The sequence below is a fragment of the Homarus americanus genome, unplaced genomic scaffold (assembly GCF_018991925.1).
Source record: "Homarus americanus isolate GMGI-L3 unplaced genomic scaffold, GMGI_Hamer_2.0 scaffold6013, whole genome shotgun sequence".
NCBI lineage: Eukaryota > Metazoa > Arthropoda > Malacostraca > Decapoda > Nephropidae > Homarus > Homarus americanus.
In genome coordinates this window covers 6,400-28,469 of record NW_024740619.1, presented here as the reverse complement: position 1 = coordinate 28,469, position 22,070 = coordinate 6,400, and the positions used below count along the sequence as shown (strand labels likewise).

The 22,070-nt window shown below is 48.6% G+C and overlaps 1 protein-coding gene across 1 annotated transcript; it reads right to left on the bottom strand.

Annotated features, from left to right (window-relative positions):
* Nucleotides 1–6,048: 6,048 nt before the first annotated feature.
* LOC121875482 (flocculation protein FLO11-like) lies at nt 6,049–21,195 on the bottom strand. The gene is made up of 8 exons (XM_042380048.1): nt 20,961–21,195; nt 17,877–18,124; nt 17,349–17,579; nt 17,129–17,261; nt 13,100–13,281; nt 8,820–9,028; nt 8,495–8,636; nt 6,049–6,264 (listed from the first exon to the last, which is right to left on the bottom strand). Exons 1-8 carry the CDS (start codon nt 21,193–21,195, stop codon nt 6,049–6,051), a joined length of 1,596 nt encoding a protein of 531 aa, XP_042235982.1.
* Nucleotides 21,196–22,070: the final 875 nt, after the last annotated feature.

Sequence of the window (22,070 nt, the reverse complement as noted above, 5' to 3'; positions counted from 1 at the left end):
CTGTAGAGGTTAATGGGACTGTGGTTCTGTACTTAGATGCTGCAGAGGTTGATGGGACTGGTTCTGCGGATGCTCCAGAGGTTGATAGGACTGGTTCTGTAGATGCTGCAGAGGTTGATGGGACTGGTTCTGTAGATGCTGCTGCAGAGGTTGGTGGGACTGGTTTCTGTAGATGCTGCAGAGGTTGATGGGACTGGTTCTGTAGATGCTGCAGAAGTGATGGGACTGGTTCTGTTGATGCTGCAGGGTTGATGGGTCTGTGGTTCTGTAGGGGTTGATGGGACTGGTTCTGTAGATGCTGCAAAGGTTGATGGGTCTGGTTCTGTTGATGCTGCAGGGTTGATGGGACTGGCTCTATAGATGCTGCAGGAGGTTGATGGGACTGGTTCTGTAGATGCTGCAGAGGTTGATGGGACTGGTTCTGTAGATGCTGCAGGGGTTGATGGGACTGGTTCTGTGGATGCTGCAGAGGTTGATGGGGGACTGGATTACTGTTGATGCTGCAGGGTTGATGGGAGTGGTTCTGTAGATGCTGCAGAGGTTGACGGGACTGGTTCTGTAGATGGTGCAGAGGTTGATGGGACTGGTTCTGTAGATGCTACAGGTTGATGGGACTGGTTCTGTTGATGCTGCGGGAGGCTAGAAGTGGGACTGGTATATTGATGCTGCAGAGGTTGATGGGACTGGTTCTGTAAATGCTGCAGGGTTGATAGGACTGGTTCTGTTGATGTTGCTGAGGTTGATGGAACTGGTTCTGGCTACTGCAGGGTTGATGGGGATGTTCTGTTTGAGTGCTGCAGAGGTTGATGGGACTGGTTCTGTTGATCCTGTGAGGTTGATGGGACTGGTTCTGTAGATGCTGCAGAGGTTGATGGGACTGGTTCTGTAGATGCTGCAGAGGTTGATGGGACTGGTTCTGTTGATGCTGCAGAGGTTAATGGAACTGGTTCTGTAGATGCTGCAGGGTTGATGGGACTGGTTCTGTAGATGCAGAGGTTAATGGAACTGGTTCTTAGATGCTGCAGAGGTTGATGGGACTGTTCTGTAGATGCTGCAGAGGTTGATGGGACTGGTTCTGTAAATGCTGCAGAGGTTAATGGAACTGCTTCTGTAGATGCTGCAGAGGTTGATGGGTCTGGTTCTGTAAAATGCTGCAGGGTTGATGGGACTAGTTCTATAGATGCTGCAGGGTTGATGGGACTGGTTCTGTAAATGATGCAGAGGTTGATTAGACTGGTTCTGTGAATGCTGCAGTGGTTGATGGAACTGGTTCTTTCCGTAAATGATGCAGAGGTTGATGGGACTGGCTCTATATAGATGCTGCAGAGGTTGATGGGACTGGTTCTGTAGATGCTGCAGAGGTTGATGGGACTGGTTCTGTAGATGCTGCGAAGTTAATGGGACTGGTTCTGTAGATGCTGCAGGGTTGATGGGACTGGTTTTGCAGATGCTGCAGAGGTTGATGTTACTGAAGTTTCTGTTGATACCTGCAGGGTTGATGGAACTGGTTCTTTATAGATGCCCAGAGGTTGATGGGACTGGTTCTGTACTTAGATGCTGCAGAGGTTGATGGGACTGTTCTGTTTATGCTGCATAGGTTGATGGGACTGGTTGCTGCAGGGGGTTGATGGGACTGGTTCTGTAGATGCTGCAGAGGGTTGATGGGACTAGTTTCTGGTGATGCTACAGAGGTTGATAGGACTGGTTCTGTAGGTGCTTTCTCAGGGGTTGGGGGACTGGTTCTGTTGATGATGCAGAGGTTGATGGGTTGGTTCATGAATGCAGAGGGTTGATGGGACTGGTTCTGTAAGAATGCTGCAGAGGTTGATGGGACTAGTTCTGTAGATGCAGAGGTTGGTAGGACTGGTTCTGTTTATGCTGCAGAGGTTGATAGGGACTGGTTCTGTTGATGCTGCAGAGGTTGATGGAACTGAGTTCTGTAGATACTGCAGAGGTTGATGGGACTGGTTCTGTAGATGCTGCAGAGGTTGATGGGACTGGTTCTGTTTATGCTGCAGGGTTGATGGGACTGGTTCTGTAGATACTGAAGAAGGTTGATGGGACTGGTTCTGTGATGCTTTTGAGGTTGGTAGGACTGGATCTGTTTATGCTGCAGGGTTGATGGGACTGGTTCTGTAGATGCTACCCAGGGTTGATGGGACTGGTTCTGTTGATGCTACAGAGGTTGATAGGACTGGTTCTTGCCTTAGGTGCTGCAGAGGTTGGCGAGGGGACTGGTTCTGTTGATGATGCAGAGGTTGATGGGACTGGTTCTTTTTTGATGATGCAGTGGTTGATGTGACTGGTTCTGTAGATGCTGCAGGTTGATGGGACTGGTTCTGTAGATGCTACAGAGGTTGATGGGACTGGTTCTGTTTATGCTGCAGAGGTTGATGGGACTGGTTCTGTTGATGCTGCAGAGGTTGTGGGACTGGTTCTGTAGATGCTGCAGAGGTTGATGGGACTGGTTCTGTAGATGCTGCAGTTGGTGGACTGGTTCTGTAGATCACTGCAAGTTGATGGGACTGGTTCTGTTGATGTTGCTGAGGTTGATGGAACTGGTTCTGTAGACGCTGCAGAGGTTGATGGGACTGGTTCTGTTGATGCAGAGGTTGATGGGACTGGTTCTGTTGATCCTGTAGGGTTGATAGGACTGGTTCTGTAGATGCTGCAAGGGTTGATGGGACTGGTTCTGTAGATGCTGCAGAGGTTGATGGGACTGGTTCTGTTGATGCTGCAGAGGTTAATGGAACTGGTTCTGTAAGAATTAGAGGTTGATGGGACTGGTTCTGTAAAGTACTGCAGAGGTTAATGGAACTTCAGTTTCATATGCTAGATGCTGCAAGGAAGGTTGATGGGACTGGTTCTGTAGATGCTGCAGGGTTGATGGGACTGGTTCTGTAAATGCTGCAGAGTTGTGGAACTGCTTCTGTAGATGCTGCAGGAGGTTGATGGGTCTGGTTCTGTAAATACTGCAGAGGTTGATGGGACTAGTTCTATATAGATGCTGCAGAGGTTGATGGGACTGGTTCTGTAATGATGCAGGGAGTTGATTCGGACTGGTTCTGTTTAGATGCTGCGGTGGTTGATGGAACTGAAGTTTGTAGCGTGATGCAGAGTTGATGGGACTGGCTCTATAGATGCTGCAGAGGTTGATGGGACTGGTTCTGTAGATGCTGCAGGGTTGATGGGACTGGTTCTGTAGATGCTGCAGAAGTTGATGGGACTGGTTTCTGCTTGGAATGCTGCAGAGGTTGATGGGACTTCTGGTTTGCAGATGCTGCAGGGGTTGATGTTACTGGTTCTGTTGATGCTGCAGAGGTTGATGGAACTGGTTCTTTAGATGCTGCAGAGGTTGATGGGACTGGATTTCTGTAGATGCTGCAGGGTTGATGGGACTGGTTCTGTTTATGCGCCAGGTTGATGGGACTGGTTCTGTTGATGCTGCAGAGGGTTGATGGGACTGGTTCTGTAGGTACTGCAGGGTTGATGGGACTGGTTCTGTTGATGCTACAGGGTTGTGGGACTGGTTCTGTAGGTGCTGCAGGGTTGAGGGACTGGTTCTGGTGATGATGCAGGGTTGGTAGGACTGGTTCTGTAGGCCTGCAGGTTGAGTGGGACTGGTTCTGTAAGGTACTTGAGGGTTGATGGGACTTCATGGTTCTGTAGATGCTGCAGGGTTGATGGGACTGGTTCTGTTTATGCTGCAGAGGTTGATGGGACTGGTTCTGTTGATGCTGCAGGGTTGATGGAACTGGTTCTGTAGATACTGCAGAGGTTGATGGGACTGGTTCTGTAGATGCTGCAGAGGTTGATGGGACTGGTTCTGTTTATGCTGCAGGGTTGATGGGACTGGTTCTGTAGATACTGAAGGGTTGATGGGACTGGTTCTGTAGATGCTGCAGAGGTTGATGGGACTGGATCTCTTGTGCTGCAGAGGTTGATGGGACTGGTTCTGTATAGGTGCTGCAGAGGTTGATGGGACTGGTTCTGTTGATGCTACAGGGGTTGATAGGACTGGTTCTGTAGGTGCTGCAGAGGTTGGGGACTGGTTCTGTTGATGATGCAGAGGTTGATGGGACTGGTTCTTTTGACAGTACAGTGGTTGATGTGACTGGTTCTGTAGATGCTGCAGAGGTTGATGGGACTGGTTCTGTAGATGCTGCAGAGGTTGATGGGACTGGTTCTGTTTATGCTGCAGGGTTGATGGGACTGGTTCTGTTGATGCTGCAGAGGTTGATAGGACTGGTTCTGTAGATGCTGCAGAGGTTGATGGGACTGGTTCATAGATCCTGCAGGAGGTTGATGGGACTGGTTTTGCAGATGCTGCAGGTTGATGGGACTGGTTCTGTTGATGCTGTAGAAGTTGATGGGACTGGCTCTGGGTACTTTGTAGGGTGATAGGACTGTTCTGTTGATGCTGCAGGGTTGATGGGACTGGTTCTGTTTATGCTGCAGAGGTTGATGGGACTGGTTCTGTTGATGCTGCAGAGGTTGATGGGACTGGTTCTGTAGATGCTGCAGAGGTTGATGGGACTGGTTTAGATGCTGCAGAAGTTGATGGGGACTGGTTCTGTAGATCCTGCAGAGGTTGATGGGACTGGTTTTGCAGATGCTGCAAAGGTTGATGGACTGGTTCTGTTGATGCTGCAGAGGTTGATGGGACTGGTTCTGCTTAGATGATGCAGAGGTTGATGGGACTGGTTCTGTATAGATGCTGCAGAGGTTGATGGGACTGGTTCTAGCGATCCTGCAGAGGTTGATGGGACTGGTTTGCAGATGCTGCAAAAAGGTTGATGGGACTGGTTCTGTTGATGCTGTAGAAGTTGATGGGACTGGCTCTGGCCATGCTGCAGAGGTTGATGGGATTTGGGTTCTGTAGATGCTGCAGTGGTTGATGGGACTGGTTCTGTAGATGCTGCAGAAGTTGATGGGACTGATTTCTGTTGATGCTGCAGAGGTTGATGGAACTGGTTCTGTTGATGCTGTAGAAGTTGATGGGACTGGCTCTGTAGATGCTGCAGAGGTTGATGGGACTGGTTCTGTAGATGCTGCAGGGTTGATGGGACTGGTTCTGTAGATGCTGCAAAGGTTGATGGGACTGGTTCTGTAGATGCTGCAGGGTTGATGGTACTGGTTCTGTAGATGCTGCAGGGTTGATGGGACTGGTTCTGTTGATGCTGCCGAGGTTGATGGAACTGGTTCTGTTGATGCTGCGAGGTTGATGGAACTGGTTCTGTTGATGCTGCGGAGGTTGATGGGACTGGTTCTGTAGATGCTGCAGAGGTTGATGGGACTGGCTCTGTTGATGATGCAGTGGTTGATGTATTTAGTTTCTGTAGATGCTGCAGAGGTTGATGGGACTGGTTCTGTTGATGCTGCGGAGATTGATGGGACTGGTTCTGTAGATGCTGCTGAGGTTGATGAGACTGGTTCTGTAGATGCTGCAGGGTTGATGGTACTGGTTCTGTTGATGCGAGGAGATTGATGGGACTGGTTCTGTTGATGCTGCAGGGTTGATGGGACTGGTTCTGTAAATGCTGCAGAGGTTGATGGGACTGGTTCTGTTGATGGTGCTGAGGTTGATGGAACTGGTTCTGAAGGCGCTGCAGAGGTTGATGGGACTGGTTCTGTTGATGCTGCAGAGGTTGATGGGACTGGTTTGTTGATGCTGTAGAGGTTGGAAGGGACTGGTTCTGTAGATGCGGGGTTTGATGGGACTGGTTCTGTTGAGTGCCTTTGTAGAGGTTGATGGGACTGGTTCTGTTGATGCTGTAGGGGATGATGGGACTGGTTCTGTAGATGCTGCAGAGGTTGATGGGACTGGTTCTGCTAGATGCTGCAGGGTTGTTGCACTGGTTCTGTTGATCCTGCAGGGTTGATAGGACTGGTTCTGCAGGTGCTGCAGAGGTTGATGGGACTGGTTCTGTTGATGATGCAGTGGTTGTCTTGACTGGTTCAGTAGATACTGCAGAGGTTGATGGGATTGGTTCTGTTGATGCTGCAGAGGTTGATGGGACTGGTTCTGTAGATGCTGCAGGGTTGATGTTACTGGTTCTGTTGATCCTGCAGGGTTGATAGGACTGGTTCTGTAGGTGCTGCAGAGGTTGATGGGACTGGTTCTGTTGATGATGCAGTGGTTGATGTGACTGGTTCAGTAGATGCAAGAGGTTGATGGGACTGGTTCTGTAGGTGCTGCAGAGGAGTTGATGGGACTGGTTTTGTTTGATGATGCAGTGGTTGATGTGACTGGTTCTGTAGATGCTGCAGGGTTAATGGGACTGGTTTCTGTTGAGTACTTTTGAGGTTGATGGGACTGGTTCTGTTGATGCTGCAGAGGTTGATGGGACTGGTTCTGTAGATGCTGCAGAGGTTGATGGGACTGGTTTTGTAGATGCTGCAGAGGTTGATGGGACTGGTTCTGTAGATGTTGCAGAGGTTGATGGGATTAATTCTGTATATGCTGCAGAGGTTGATGAGACTGGTTCTGTTGATGCTGCAGAGATTGATGGGACTGGTTCTGCTGATGCTGCAGAGGTTGATGGGACTGGTTCTGTAGATACTGCAGAGGTTGATGGGCCTGGTTCTGTAGATGCTGGAGAGGTTGACGGGAATGGTTCTGTAGATGTTTAAGTTGATGGGACTGTTTCTGTAGATGCTGCAGAGGTTGATGGAACTGGTTCTGTAGATGCTGCACAGGTTGATGGGACTGGGTCTGTCGATGCTGCAGAGGTTGATGGGACTGGTTCTGTAGAAACTACAGAAGTTGATGGAACTGGTTCTGTAGATGCTGCAGAGGTTGATGGGACTGGTTCTGTAGGTGCTGCAGAGGTTGATGGGATTGGCTCTGTAGATGCTGCAGAGGTTGATGGGAGTGGTTCTGTAGATGCTGCAGAGGATGGTGGAACTGGTTCTGTAGATGCTGCACAGGTTGATGGGACTGGTTCTGTAGGTGCTGCAGAGGTTGATGGGATGGTTCTGTAGATGCTGCAGAGGTTGATGGGATTTCTTCAAATGCTGCAGAGGTTGATGGGACTGGTTCTGTAGATGCTGCAGATGGTGGTGATGGCTTGATGGAACTGGTTCTGTAGATGCTGCAGAGTTGATGGGACTGGTTCTGTAGATGCTGCAGAGGTTGATGGAACTGGTTCTGTAGATGGTGCAGAGGTTGATGGAACTGGGTCTGTAGATGCTGCAGAGTTTAATGGGACTGGGTCTGTAGATGCTGCACAGGTTCATGGGACTGGTTCTGTAGATGCTGCAGAGGTTGATGAGACTGGTTCTGTAGATGCGGCAGAGGTTGATGGAACTGGTTCTGTAGATGCTGCAGAGTTTGATGGAACTGGTTCTGTAGATGCTGCAGAGGTTAATGGGACTAGGTCTGTAGATGCTGCACAGGTTCATGGGACTTTTTCCGTAGATGCTGCAGAGGTTGATGAGACTGGTTCTGTAGATGCTGCAGAGGTTGATGGGACTGGTTCTGTATATGCTGTAGAGGTTTATGGGATTGGTTCTGTAGATGTTGCAGAGGTTGGTGGGACTGGTTCTGTAGATGCTGCAGAGGTTGATGGGATTGGTTCTGTAGATGTTGCAGAGGTTGATGGGACTGGTTATCTCGATGCTGCAGAGGATGATGGGATTGGTTCTGTAGATGCTGCAGAGGTTGATGGAACTGGTTATGTCGATGCTGCAGAGGTTGATGGGATTGGTTCTGTAGATTCTGCAGAAGTTGATGGGACTGGTTCTGTAGATGCTGCAGAGGTTGATGGGACTGTTTCTGTAGATGCTGCAGAAGTTGATGGGACTGGTTCTGTAGATGCTGCAGAAGTTGATGGGACTGGTTCTGTAGATGCTGCAGAGGTTGATGGGACTGGTTCTGTAGATGCTGCGAAACTTGATGGGACTGGTTCTGTTGATGCTGCAGAGGTTGATGGGACTGGTTCTGTAGATGATGCAGAGGTTGATGGGACTGGTCTGTTGATGCTGCAGAGGTTAATGGGACTGGTTCTGTTATTGAAGTCTGCAGGAGTTGATGGGACTGGTTCTGTTGATACTGCAGAGGTTGATGGGACTGGTTCTGTTGATGCTGCAGAGGTTGGTGGGACTGGTTTTGTAGATGCTGCAGGGTTGATGGGACTGGTTCTGTAGATGCTGCAGAAGTTGTTAGGACTGGTTTTCTGCAAAAGGTTGATGTTACTGGTTCTGTTGATGCTGCAGGGTTGAAGATGGAACTGGTGCTGTAGATGCTGCAAGGGTTGATGGGACTGGTTCTGTAGATGCTGCAAGAGGGTTGATGGTACTGGTTTTGTTAATGCTGTAGAGGTTGATGGGACTGGCTCTGTGTGCTGCAGAGCTTGATGGGACTAGTTCTGTTGATGCTGCAGAGGTTGATGGGACTAGTTCTGTAGATGATGCAGAGGTTGATGGGACTGGGCTGTTGATGCTGCAGGGTTGATGGGACTGGTTCTGTAGATGCTGCAGAGGTTGATGGGACTGGTTCTGTAGGTCTGCAGAGATTGATGGGACTGGTTCTGTAGAGGTTGATTGGACTGGTCTGTTGATGCTGTTTATTCTGCTGCAGGGTTGATGTTACTGGTTCTGTTGATGCAGGGTTGATGGAACTGGTGCTGTAGATGCTGCAAAGGTTGATGGGACTGGTTCTGTAGATGCTGCAGGGTTGATGGTACTGGGTTCTGTTGATGCTGTAGGGTTGATGGGTCTGGTTCTGTTGATGCTGCAGGGCTGATGGGACTGGTTCTGTTGATGCTGCAGAGGGTTGATGGGACTGGTTCTGTAAATGCTGCAGAGGTTGATAGGACCAGTTCTGTTGATGCTGCTGAGGTTGATGGAACTGGTTCTGTAGACGCTGCAGAGGTTGATAAGGACTGGTTCTGTTGATGCTGCAGAGGTTGATGGGACTGGTTTGTTGATGAGTGTAGAGGTTGATGGGGTTTGGTTCTGTAGATGCTGCAGAGGTTGATGGGACTGGGTCTGTTGATGCCAAGTTGTGGAACTGCTTCTGTAGATGCTGCAGGAGGTTGGGAATGGTTCTGTAGATGCTGCAGAGGTTGATGGGACTGCTTCTGTAGATGCTGCAGAGGTTGATGGGACTGGTTCTGTTGATGCTGCAGGGGATGGGACTTGTTCTGTAGATGCCGAGGTTGATGGGACTGGGTCTGTTGATGCTCTTACCCGAAGGTTGATGGGACTGCTTCTGTAGATGCTGCAGAGGTTGATGGGACTGGTTCTGTTGATGCTGCAGAGTTGATGGACTTGTTCTGTAGATGCTGCAAGAGGTTGATGGGACTGCTTCTGTAGATACTGCAGAGGTTGATGGGACTGGTTCTGTTGATGCTGCAGAGGTTGATGGGACTTGTTCTGCTTAGATGCTGCAGGGTTAAATGGAACTGCTTCTGTAGATGCTGCAGAGGTTGATGGGACTGGTTCTGTTGATGCTGCAGAGGTTGATGGGACTTGTTCTGTAGATGTGCAGAGGTTGATGGGACTGGTTCTGTAGATGCTGCAGAGGTTGATGGGGACTGGATCTGTATATGCTGCAGAAGTTGTTGGGACTGGATTCTGTAAGATGCTGCAAAGGTTGTTGGGGAGAATGGTGCCTGTAGATGCAGGGGTTGATGGGACTGGCTCTGTAGATGCTGCAGGGGTTGATAGGACTGGTTCTGTAGATGCTGCAGGGTTGATGGGACTGGTTCTCTTGATGATGCAGTGTGGTTGGGGACTGGTTCTGTAGATGATGCAGAAGGTTGATGGGACTGGTCTGTTGATGCTGCAGAGGTTGATGGGACTGGTTCTGTAGATGCTGCAGAGGTTGATGGGACTGGTTCTGGAGTGCTTGAGATTGGTAGGACTGGTTCTGTAGGAGTTGATTGGACTGGTCTGTTGATGCTGCAGAGGTTGATGTTACTGGTTCTGTTGTGCTGCAGAGGTTGATGGAACTGGTGCTGTAGATGCTACCAAGGTTGATGGGACTGGTTCTGTAGATGCTGCAGAGGTTGATGAAATTTACTGGTTCTGTTGATGCTGCTTAGAGGTTGATGGGTCTGGTTCTGTTGATGCTGCAGAGGCTGATGGGACTGGTTCTGTTGATGCTGCAGGGTTTGTTAGGTTTGGTTCTGTAAATGCTGCAGGGTTGATGGGACTGGTTCTGTTGATGCTGCTGGGGTTGATGGAGACTGGTTCTGTAGAGCTGCAGGGTTGATGGGACTAGTTCTGTTGATGCTGCAGGGGTTGATGGGACTGGTTCTGTTGATGGTGTAAGGTTGATGGGACTGGTTCTGTAGATGCTGCAGAGGTTGATGGGACTGGGTCTGTTGATGCTGCGAGGTTAATGGAACTGCTTCTGCCCAAGATGCTGCAAGAGGTTGATAGAATGGTTCTGTAGATGCTGCAGAGGTTGATGGGACTGCTTCTGTAGATGCTGCAGGGTTGATGGGACTGGTTCTGTTGATGCAGGGTTGATGGGACTTGTTCTGTAGATGCTGTCCATGTTGATGGGACTGGGTCTGTTGATGCTGCAGAGGTTGATGGGACTACTTCTGTAGATGCTGCAGGGTTGATGGGACTGGTTCTGTTGATGCTGCAGAGGTTGATGGGACTTGTTCTGTAGATGCTGCGAGGTTGGTGGACTGCTTCTGTAGATGCTGCAGGGTTGATAAGAGTTCGGATTTCTGTTGATGCTGCAGAGGTTGATGGGACTTGTTCTGTGGGTACTGCAGAGGTTAATGGAACTGCTTCTGTAGATGCTGCAGAGGTTGATAGGACTGGTTCTGTTGATGCTGCAGAGGTTGATGGGACATTCTGTAGATGCTGCAGAGGTTGAGTGGGACGGTTCTGTAGATGCTGCAGAGGTTGATGGGACTGGATCTTATATGCTGCAGAAGTTGTTGGACTGGTTCTGTAGATGCTGCAAAGGTTGTTGGGAATGGTTCTGTAGATGCTGCAGAGGTTGATGGGACTGGCTCTGTAGTGCTGCAGGGTTGATGGGACTGGTTCTGTAGATGCTGCAGAGGTTGATGGGACTGGTTCTGTTGATGATGAAGTGGTTGATGCTTGACTGGTTTCTGTAGATGCTGCAGAGGTTGATGGGACTGGTTCTGTTGATGATGCAGTGGTTGATGTGACTGGTTCTGTTGATGCTGCAGTGGTTGGGGACTGGTTCTGTTGATGATGCAGTGGTTGATGTGACTGGTTCTGTTGATGCTGCAGTGGTTGGTTTGGTTCTGTTGATGATGCAGTGGTTGATGTGACTGGTTCTGTTGATGCTGCAGTGGTTGAGGGGACTGGTTCTGTAGATGCTGCAGGGTTAGAGGAGACTGGTTCTGTTGATGATGCAAGAGGTTGATGGGACTGGTTCTGTTGATGATGCAGTGGTTGATGTGACTGGTTCTGTAGATGCTGCAGAGGTTGATGGGACTGGTTCTGTTGATGCTGCAGAGGTTGATGGGACTGGTTCTGTTGATGCTGCAGAGGGTTGATGGGACTGGTTCTGTAGATGCTGCAGAGGTTGATGGGACTGGATCTGTGATGCTGCAGAAGTTGTTGGGACTGGTTCTGTAGATGCCTGCAGAGGTTGATAGTACTAGTTCTGTAGATGCTGCAGGGTTGATGGGACTGGTTCTGTAGATGCTGCAGAAGTTGTTGGGACTGGTTCTGTAGATGCTGCAGAGGGTTGATGGTACTGGTTCTGTAGATGCTGCAGAGGTTGATGGGACTGGTTCTGTTGATGCTGTAGGAGCTGATGGGACTGGTTTTGCAGATGCTGGGGTTGATGGTACTGGTTCTGTAGATGCTGCAGGGGTTGATGGGACTGGTTCTGTAGATGCTGCAGAGGCTGATGGGACTGGTTTTGCAGATGCTGCAGAGGTTGATGTTACTGGTTCTGTTGATGCTGCAGAGGTTGATGGAACGGTTCTTTAGATGCTGCAGGGTTGATGGGACTGGTTCTGTAGATGCTGCAGAGGTTGATGGTACTGGTTCTGTTGATGCTGCAGAGGTTGATGGGACTGGGTTCTGTAGATGATGCAGGGTTGATGGGACTGGTTCTGTAGATGCTGCAGAGGTTGATGGTACTGGTTCTGTTGATGCTGCAGGGTTGATGGGACTGGTTCTGTAGATGATGCAGGAGTTGATGGGACTAGTTCTGTTGATGCTGCAGAGTTGATGGGACTGGCTCTGTAGATGCAGAGGTTGATGGGACTGCTTCTGTTGATGCTGCAGAGGTTGATGGGACTGGTTGTTGATGATGCAGGGTTGATGGGACTGGTTCTGTTGATGATGATGCAGTGGTTGATGTGACTGGTTCTGTAAGATGCTGCAGAGGTTGATGGGACTGGATTTCTGTTGATGCAGGTTGATGGGACTGGTTCTGTTGATGATGCAGGGTTGATGGGACTGGTTCTGTTGATGATGCAGTGGTTGATGTGACTGGTTCTGTAGATGCTGCAGAGGTTGATGGGACTGGTTCTGTTGGTGCTGCAGGGTTGATGGGACTGTAGTTCTGTTGATGCTGCAGAGGTTGATGGGACTGGTTCTGTTGATGCTGCAGAGGGTTGATGGGACTGGTTCTGTAGATGCTGCAGAGGTTGATGGGACTGCTTCTGTTGATGCTGCAGAGGCTGATGGGACTGGTTTGCAGATGCTGCAGAGGTTGATGTTACTAGTTCTGTTGATGCTGCAGAGGTTGATGGAACTGGTTCTTTAGATGCTGCAGAGGTTGATGGGACTGGTTCTGTAGATGCTGCAGAGGTTGATGTTTCGTTTCCTGTTGATGCTGCAGGGTTGATGGGACTGGTTCTATGGTATTACGAGGTTGATGGGACTGGTTATAGATGCTGCAGAAGGTTGATGGTACTGGTTCTGTTGATGCTGCAGAGGTTGATGGGATGGCTCTGTAGATGCTGCAGAGGTTGATGGGACTGGTTCTGTAGATGCTGGGGGTTGATGGGACTGCTTCTGTTGATTTTGAGGTTGATGGGACTATTGGTTTTGCAGATGCTGCAGAGGTTGATGTTACTGGTTCTGTTGATGCTGCAGAGTTGATGGGACTGGACCTGGCAGATGCTGCAGAGGTTGATGGTACTGGTTTCTGTTGTTGATACTGCAGAGGTTGATGGGACTGGCTCTGTAGATGCTGGAAGGTTGATGGGACTGGCTCTGTAGATGCTGGAGAGGTTGATGGGACTGGTTCTGTAGATGTTGCAGAGGCTGATGGGACTGGTTTTGCAGATGCTGCAGAGGTTGATATTACTGGTTCTGTTGGTACTGCAGAGGTTGAATGGAACTGGTTCTGTAGATGCTGCAGAGGTTGATGGGACTGGTTCTGTTGATGATGCAGTGGTTGATGTGACTTCTGGTTCTACTGTAGATGCTGCAGAGGTTGATGGTACTGGTTCTGTTGATGCTGCAGAGGTTGATGGGACTGTTTCTGTTGATGATGCAGTGGTTGATGTGACTGGTTCTGTAGATGCTGCAGGGTTGATGGTACTGGTTCTGTTGATGCAGAGGTTGATGGGACTGGTTCTGTAGATGCTGCAGAGTTGAGGGACTGGTTCTGTTGATGATGCAGAGGTTGATGGGACTGGTTCTGTTGATGCTGCATAGGTTGATGGGACTGGTTCTGTAGATGCTGGAGGTTGATGGGACTGCTTCTGTTGATGCTGCAGGGTTGATGGAGTGGTTCTTTAGATGCTGGGGTTGGTAGGACTGGTTCTGTAGATGCTGTAGGAGTTGATGGAACTGGTTCTGTTGATGCAGTGGTTGATGGAACTTGGTTCTGTAGCAGATGCTGGAGAGGTTGATGGAACTGGTTCTGTTGATGCTGCAGGGGTTGATGGGACTGATTCTGTAGGGTTGATGGGACTGGTTCTGTTGATGCTGCAGAGGTTGATGAGACTGGTTCTGTAGATGCTGGATAGGTTGATGGAACTGGTTCTGTTGATGCTGCAGAGGTTGATGGGGCTACAGTTCTGTAGATGCTGGAGAGGTTAATGGGACTGGTTCTGTAGTACACAGAGGTTGATGGGACTGGTTCTGTTGTTGTGCTGCAGAGGTTGATGAGACTGGTTCTGCCAGATGCTGGAAGGTTGATGGAACTGGTTTCATTTGATGCTGCAGAGGTTGATGGGACTGGTTCTGTAGATGATGCAGAGGTTGATGGACTGGTTCTGTAAGATGCTGCAGAGGTTGATGGTACTGGTTCTGTTGATGCTGCAGGGTTGATGGGACTGGTTCTATGTAGATGCTGGAGAGGTTGATGGGACTGCTTCTGTTGATGCTGCAGAGGTTGATGGGACTGGTTCTGTAGATGCTGCAGGGTTGATGGGACTGGTTCTGTAGATGCTGCAGAGGTTGATGGAATTTGGTTCTGTAGATGCTGCAGAGGTTGTTGGGACAGCTCTGTAGATGCTGGAGGAGTTGATGGGACTGCTTCTGTTGATGCTGCAGAGGTTGATGGGACTGGTTCTGTAGATGATGCAGAGGTTGATGGGACTGGTTCTGTAGATGCTGCAGAGGTTGATGGGACTGGTTCTGTAGGGTTGATGGGACTGGTTCTTTTGATTCTGCATAGGTCGATGGGACTGGTTCTTTAGATGCTGCAGAGGTTGATGGGACTGGTTCTGTAGATGCTGCAGAGGTTGATGGGACTGGTTCTGTAGATGCTGCAGAGGTTGATGGGACTAGGTTTTAGGGGTTGATGGGACTGGTTCTTTTTGATGCTGCATAGGTCGATGGGACTTGTTCTTTAGATGCTGCACAGGTTGATGGACTGGTTCTGTAGATGCTGCAGAGGTTGATGGGACTGGTTTATAGATGCTGCAGAGGTTGATGGGACTTGTTCTGTTGATGCTGCTGAGGTTGATGAGACTGGTTCTGTAGATGCTGCAGGGTTGATGGGACTGGATTTCTGTTGATGCTGCAGAGGTTGATGGGACTTTGGTTCTGTTGATGCTGCAGAGGTTGATGGGACTGGTTCTGTAGATGCTGCAGAGGTTGATGGAACTGGTTCTGTAGATGCTGCAGGGTGAGTGGGACTGGTTCATAGATGGTGCACAGGTTGATGCAGGACTGGTTCTGTAGATTCTGCAGGGTTGATGGGACTGGTTCTGTAGATGGTGCAGAGATTGATGGGGTTGTTCTGTTGATGCTGCAGAGGTTGATGAGACTTTGGTTCTGTAGATGCTGCAGAGTTTGATGGGACTGGTTCTGTTGATGCTGCTGAGGGTTGATGAGACTGGTTCTGTAGATGCTGCAGAGGTTGATGGGACTGGTTCGTGATGGTGCAGAGGTTGATGGGACTGGTTCTGTTGATGCTGCAGAGAGGTTGATGGGACTGTTTCTGTAGATGCTGCAGGGTTGAGTGGAACTGGTTCTGTAGATGCTGCAGAGATTGATGGGACTGGTTCTATAGAGGGTTGATGGGACTGGTTCTGTAGATGCTGCAGAGGTTGATGGGACTGGTTCTATAGATGCTGCATAGGTCGATGGGACTGGTTCTTTTATAGATGCTGCTACCCAGAGGTTGATGGGACTGGTTCTGTAGATGCTGCAGAGGTTGATGGGACTGGTTCTATAGATGGTGCAGAGGTTGATGGGACTGGTTCATTAGATGCTGCAGGGTTGATGGGACTGGTTCTGTAGATGCTGCAGAGGGTTGATGGGTCTGGTTATGTAGAGGTTGATGGGACTGGTTCTTTTGATGCTGCATACAGGTCGATGGGACTGGTTCTTTAGATTCTACGAGGTTGATGGGGGACTGGTTCTGTAGATGCAGGGTGATGGGACTGGTTCTGTAGAGGTTGATAGGACTGGTTCTTTTGATGCTGCTGCATAGGTCGATGGGACTGGTTCTTAGATGCTGCAGAGGTTGATGCTGGCTCTGTAGATGCTGCAGAGTTTGTTGGTCGGTTCTGTAGATGCTGCAGGGTTGATGGGACTAGTTCTGTAGGGTTGATGGGACTGGTTCTTTTGATGCTGCATAGGTCGATGGGACTGGTTCTTTAGATGCTGCAGGGTTGATGGGACTGGTTCTTTGATGCTGCATAGGTTGATGGGACTGGTTCTTTAGATGCTGCATAGGTTGATAGGACTGGTTCTTTAGATGCTGCAGAGGTTGATGGGACTGGTTCTTTTGATGCTGCATAGGTTGATGGGACTGGTTTCTTTATAGATGCGCAGGTCGATGGGACTGGTTCTTTAGATGCTGCAGAGGTTGATGGGACTGGTTCTGTAGATGCCACTTTGAGGGTTGATGGGACTGGTTCTGTAGATGCTGCAGAGATTGATGGGACTGGTTCTGTAGATGCTGCAGAGATTGATGGGACTGGTTCTGTAGATGCAAGAGGGTTGATGGGACTGGTTCTGTAAGATGCTGCAGAGGTTGATGGGACTGGTTCTGTAGATGCTGCATGGGTTGATGGGACTGGTTCTGTAGGGTTGATGGGACTGGTTCTTTTTGATGCTGCATAGGTCGATGGGACTGGTTCTTTAGATGCTGCAGAGGTTGATGGGACTGGTTCTGTAGGTGCTGCAGGGTTGATGGGACTGGTTTTGTAGATGCTGCAGAGATTGATGGGACTTGTTCTGTTGATGCTGCTAGGGGTTGATGAGACTGGTTCTGTAGATGCTGCAGAGGTTGATGGGACTGGTTCTGTTGATGCTGCAGGGTTGATGGGACTGGTTCTGTTGATGCAGGGTTGATGGGACTGGTTCTGTAGATGCTGCAGAGGTTGATGGAAGTGGTTCATAGTAGATGCTGCAGAGATTGATGGGACTGGTTCTTGGGGTTTGATGGGACTGGTTCTTTTGATGCTGCATAGGTCGATGGGACTGGTTCTTTAGATGCTGCAGAGGTTGATGGGACTGGTTCTGTAGATGCTGCAGAGGTTGATGGGACTGGTTCTATAGATGGTACACAGGTTGGTGGGACTGGTTCGTAGATGCTGCAGAGGTTGATGGGACTGGTTCTGTAGATGCTGCGGTTTGATGGGTCTGGTTATGTAGAGGTTGATGGGACTGGTTCTTTTGATGCTGCATAGGTCGATGGGACTGGTTCTTTAGATTCTGAGGTTGATGGGACTGGTTCTGTAGATGCTGCAGAGATTGATGGGACTGGTTCTGTAGGGTTGATGGACTGGTTCTTTTGATGCTGCATAGGTGGGACTGGGTTCTTTAGATGCTGCAGAAGTTGGTGAGTTTAGTTCTGTAGTGCTGCCAGGAGTTGATGTTACTAGTTTCTGTTGATGCTGCAGAGGTTGATGGAACTGGTTCTGTAGATGCTGCAAGAGTTTGATGGGACTGGTTCTGTAGATGCTGCGGTGGTTGATGAGTACTGGTTCTGTTGATGCTGTAGGGTTGATGGGACTGGCTCTGTAGATGCCAGGGGTTGATGGGACTAGTTCTGTTATTGATGCTGCAGGGGTTGGTGGGGACTGGATTTCTGTAGATGATGCAGGAGGTTGATGGGACCAGTTCTGTAGATGCTGCAGAGGTTGATGGGATTGGTTCTGTTGATCCTGCAGAGGTTGATGGGACTGGTTCTGTAGGTGCTGCATTTGATGGGACTGGTGCCTTAGATGCACCGTGGTTAGGACTGGTTCTGTAGATGCTGCAGAAGTTGATGGGACTGGTTTACTGTAGATGCTGCAGGGTTGATGGGACTGGTTTGCAGATGCTGCAGGGTTGATGTTACTGGTTCTGTTGATGCTGCAGAGGTTGATGGAACTGGTTCTGTAGATGCTGCAGAGGTTGATGGGACTTCAGTTCTGTAGATGCTGCAGAGGTTGATGGTACTGGTTCTGTGTTGATGCTGTAGAGGTTGATGGGACTGGCTCTGTAGATGCTGCAGAGGTTGGTGGGACTGGATTCTGTTGATGCTGCAGAAGAGGTTGATGTGCTTGGTTCTGTTGAGCTGCAGGAGTTGATGGGACTAGTTGCGATATTTGCATGATTGATGGGACTGGTTCTTTAGATGCTGCATAGGTCGATGGGTTTGGTTCTTTTAGATGCTGCAGAGGTTGATGGGACTGGTTCTTTGATGCTGCATATGGGATTGTTAGGACTGGTTCTTTAGATGCTGCATAGGTCGATGGGACTGGTTCTTTAGATGCTGCAGAGGTTGATGGGATTTAGTTTCTGTAGATGCTGCAGGGGTTGATGGGACTGGTTCTGTAGATGCTGCAGAGATTGATGGGACTGGTTCTGTAGATGCTGCAGAGATTGATGGGACTGGTTCTGTAGATGCTGCAGAGGTTGATGGGACTGGTTCTGTAGATGCTGCAGGGGTTGATGGGACTGGTTCTGTAGATGCTGCAGAGGTTGATGGGACTGGTTCTGTAGAGGTTGATAAGGACTGGTTCTTTGATGCTGCATAGGTCGATGGGACTGGTTCTTTAGATGCTGCAGGGGCCCAGTGGGACTGGTTCTGTAGATGCTGCAGGGTTGATGGGACTGGTTCTGTAGATGCTGCAGAGATTGATGGGACTTGTTCTGTTGATGCTGCTGGGGTTGATGAGACTGGTTCTGTAGATGCTGCAGAGGTTGATGGGACTGGTTCTGTTGATGCTGCAGAGGTTGATGGGACTGGTTCTGTTGATGCTGCAGAGGTTGAACTGTGGTTCTGTAAGATGCTGCAGAGGTTGATGGAAGTGGTTCTGTAGATGCTGCAGAGATTGATGGGACTGGTTCTGTAGGGTTGATGGGACTGGATTTCTTTTGATGCCATAGGTCGATGGGACTACGGTTCTTTTAGATGCTGCAGAGGTTGATGGGACTGGTTTGAATGCTGCAGGGGTTGATGGGACTGTGGTTCTATATAGATGGTGCACAGGTCGTGGGACTGGTTCCGTAGATGCTGCAGAGGTTGATAGGACTGGTTCTGTAGATGCTGCAGGCGATGGGTCTGGTTATGTAGAGGTTGATGGGACTGGTTCTTTTTGATGCTGCATAGGTCGTGGGGACTGGTTCTTTGAATTCTGCAGAGGTTGATGGGACTGGTTCTGTAGATGCAGAGATTGGTGGGACTGGTTCTGTAGAGGTTGATAGGACTGGTTCTTTTTGATGCTGCATAGGTCGATGGGACTGGTTCTTTAGATGCTGCAGAAGTTGATAGGACTGGTTCTGGAGTAGAGGTTGATGTTACTGGTTCTGTTGATGCTGCAGGGTTGATGGAACTGGTTCTGTAGATGCTGGGGTGATGGGACTGGTTCTGTAGATGCTGCGGTGGTTGATGGTATATGGTTGTTGATGCTGTAGAGGTTGATGGGACTGGCTCTGTAGATGCTGCAGAGGTTGATGGGACTGGTTCTGTTGATGCAGATATTGATGGGACTGGTTCTGTAGATGATGCAGAGGTTGATGGGACTGGTTCTGTAGATGCTGCAGAGGTTGATGGGATTGGTTCTGTTGATCCTGCGGTTGATGGGACTGGTTCTGTAGGTGCTGCAGAGGCTGATGGGACTGGTTCTGTAGATGCTGCAGTGGTTGAGGACTGGTTCTGTAGATGCCCGCAGGGAGTTGATGGGACTGGTTCTGTAGATGCTGCAGAGGTTGATGGGACTGGTTTGCAGATGCTGCAGAGGTTGATGTTACTGGTTCTGTTGATGCTGCAGAGGTTGATGGAACTGGTTCTGTAGATGCTGCAGAGGTTGATGGGACTGGTTCTGTAGATGCTGCAGAGGTTGATGGTACTGGTTCTGCTGATGCTGTAGGGTTGATGGGACTGGCTCTGTAGATGCTGCAGAGGGTTGGGGTGGGACTGGTTCTGTTGATGCTGGGGTTGATGGTACTGGTTCTGTTGAGCTGCAGGGTTGATGGGACTTGTTCTGTACATGCTGCAGGGTTCAAGAAGACTGGTTCTGTTGATGCTGCAGGAGTTCAAGGACTGGTTCTGTTGATGCTTCAGAGTTCAAGGGATGGTTCTGTTGATGCTGCAGAGGTTCAAGGACTGGATTTCTGTTGATGCTGCAGAGGTTCAAAGGACTGGTTCTGTTGATGCTGCAGAAGGTTCAAGGATGGTTGAACTGAAACTTTCTTCTTTTTTCATAAGTCTGCTTCTGTAGCATGCATTTAGGCATTCCGTATGCCTCTATGGACCTTGAGTGAATCTTACTATGTTGGGATTTTGCTGTTCAAATTTAAAGCACTCCTTCTTCAATATTCCTGAAACCTTCTACCATTTCTTTTGTAATGAATCATTTTGGTTCTGGGTTTCCTGGCTTCTGTACATCCTCTCTGTCAAAATTTGCTTCTCCAGTTCCATCAGGTCTTATTGCTTAATTCTTCAGCATGAGACTCGAGCAACTGGTGACATCATCCTCCATGAATATCAAGCTGGAGTTGGTCTCAAGATCTACCACTGTCTATGTCACTTCCCCATTATCATCTTCAAACTGAAATCGTGGATGAAGCTTTGTGGGCAAGTTTTTATCCAAATACCATTCATGTTGGTTTCTTTTACCTCCAGTCCATGAATGTGTAATGTTTTCACAGCATCAAAATGTTGTAGGACTTCAAAATTCCTTTAAATTCCTACCCTCTTTTCGTTCTGTTGCCCTGATATAAGCTTGAACAAATGTCCTTCTCAGATAATATGCTTTAAATAAAGCAATAACTCCCCGATCCATAGGTTGTAAGACAGATGTGTGTTTGGAGGTAGGTACAATTCAGGCACAAAATGTTTAAGGTACCAGTATTCAAAAAGAGACAATGTCACCTAAGCCTTCTTATTAGCTTTCCAGATAACTGGAAGTGCTGTCTTGAAAACAACCCTTCAAAGCTCTAGGATTTTCTGACTGATAAACAAGCAAAGGTTTTAGTTTGTAGTCCCCAGCAGGATTGCCTCCCAGCAGTGAGGTCAGCCAATCCTTGGCAGCTTTATGCCCTGGTGCTGTTTTTTCATGTTTTTGAAAAGTATGTGTGTTTGGGCATCCTTTTCCAAAACAAACCAGTCTCATCAGTATTAAACACTTGCTCAGCACAATAACCCCCTTCTCCAATTATTTTAGCTAAAGCAGCAGTTAATTCACTTGCTGCAACTTCATCCACACTAGCTGCTTCCACTTGCACTTTCATGTGACGTAAGTTTGCCCTTGCCTTCAAGTCAGTGTGCAGGCTTCTTGCTTTTCCAGAACAGAGGCTAGACTTAGAGAAAGACGCCGTTGATTTTAATCTTCCACCCATATCACTAACACCTTCATTTCAGTTAACAATCCACTTCTTTGTTTAGTTATCACAGTTAGTACGTATTGGTGTAGATCCTTTAACTTCTTCAAGAATTTTCTGTCTTCAAAAATTATTCTGACCATTGAGCGACTGAAGCCCAACACCTACCGATGACTGAGGTGTTTGTCCTTTTCAGAACGTTTAATTACATCAACTTTCACTTCTATTGTAATTGTTTTCTTTTCTTGGATGCACTACTGTCACTTGCATCAATTTTGTGTTTGGGAGCCATGATGAGGGCCGAAAAATTTAATAAAAAATAAAAAAAAAAGTTTGTACTTGAGGCTGCGCAAAGTAGTTCTCATACATAACTGCTCCCGGCCATTGTACTTGTGCCGGATTTTTTTAATAATTGATGTTATGGGACCTCGTTTGTACCAGCGGGTATTTGTAAGTCGGAGACCCTTGCAATAACCTGCCAGAGAATGTTGTAACAATAAAAGTTGTGAACTGCCCCACCAAACCCCCAAAAAAAACACACAAACCCCCAAAAAAAACCCAAACCCCAAAAAAAACCCCACAAACCCCCAAAAAAACACACAAACCCCAAAAAAAACCTGTTGGCTATAACCTGCCAGAGAATGCTGTAATGGTTGTGAACTGCTGTGCAACATAACCTGCAAGAGAATGTTGTAACAGTTGTGAACTGTTGCGGCCAACATAACCTGCCAGAGAATGTTTATTAGAACCTTACACTGCAACCCGACAGAGAACGTTTAACGTAACAGGAAGTATAACCCGCCAGAATTTGTATTTCAAATACAGCCATAAAGCCAGAAGGTAATGGTTGTAAGTTACATAAAACTGAGAGAATGATGAATGTGTGAACCGGT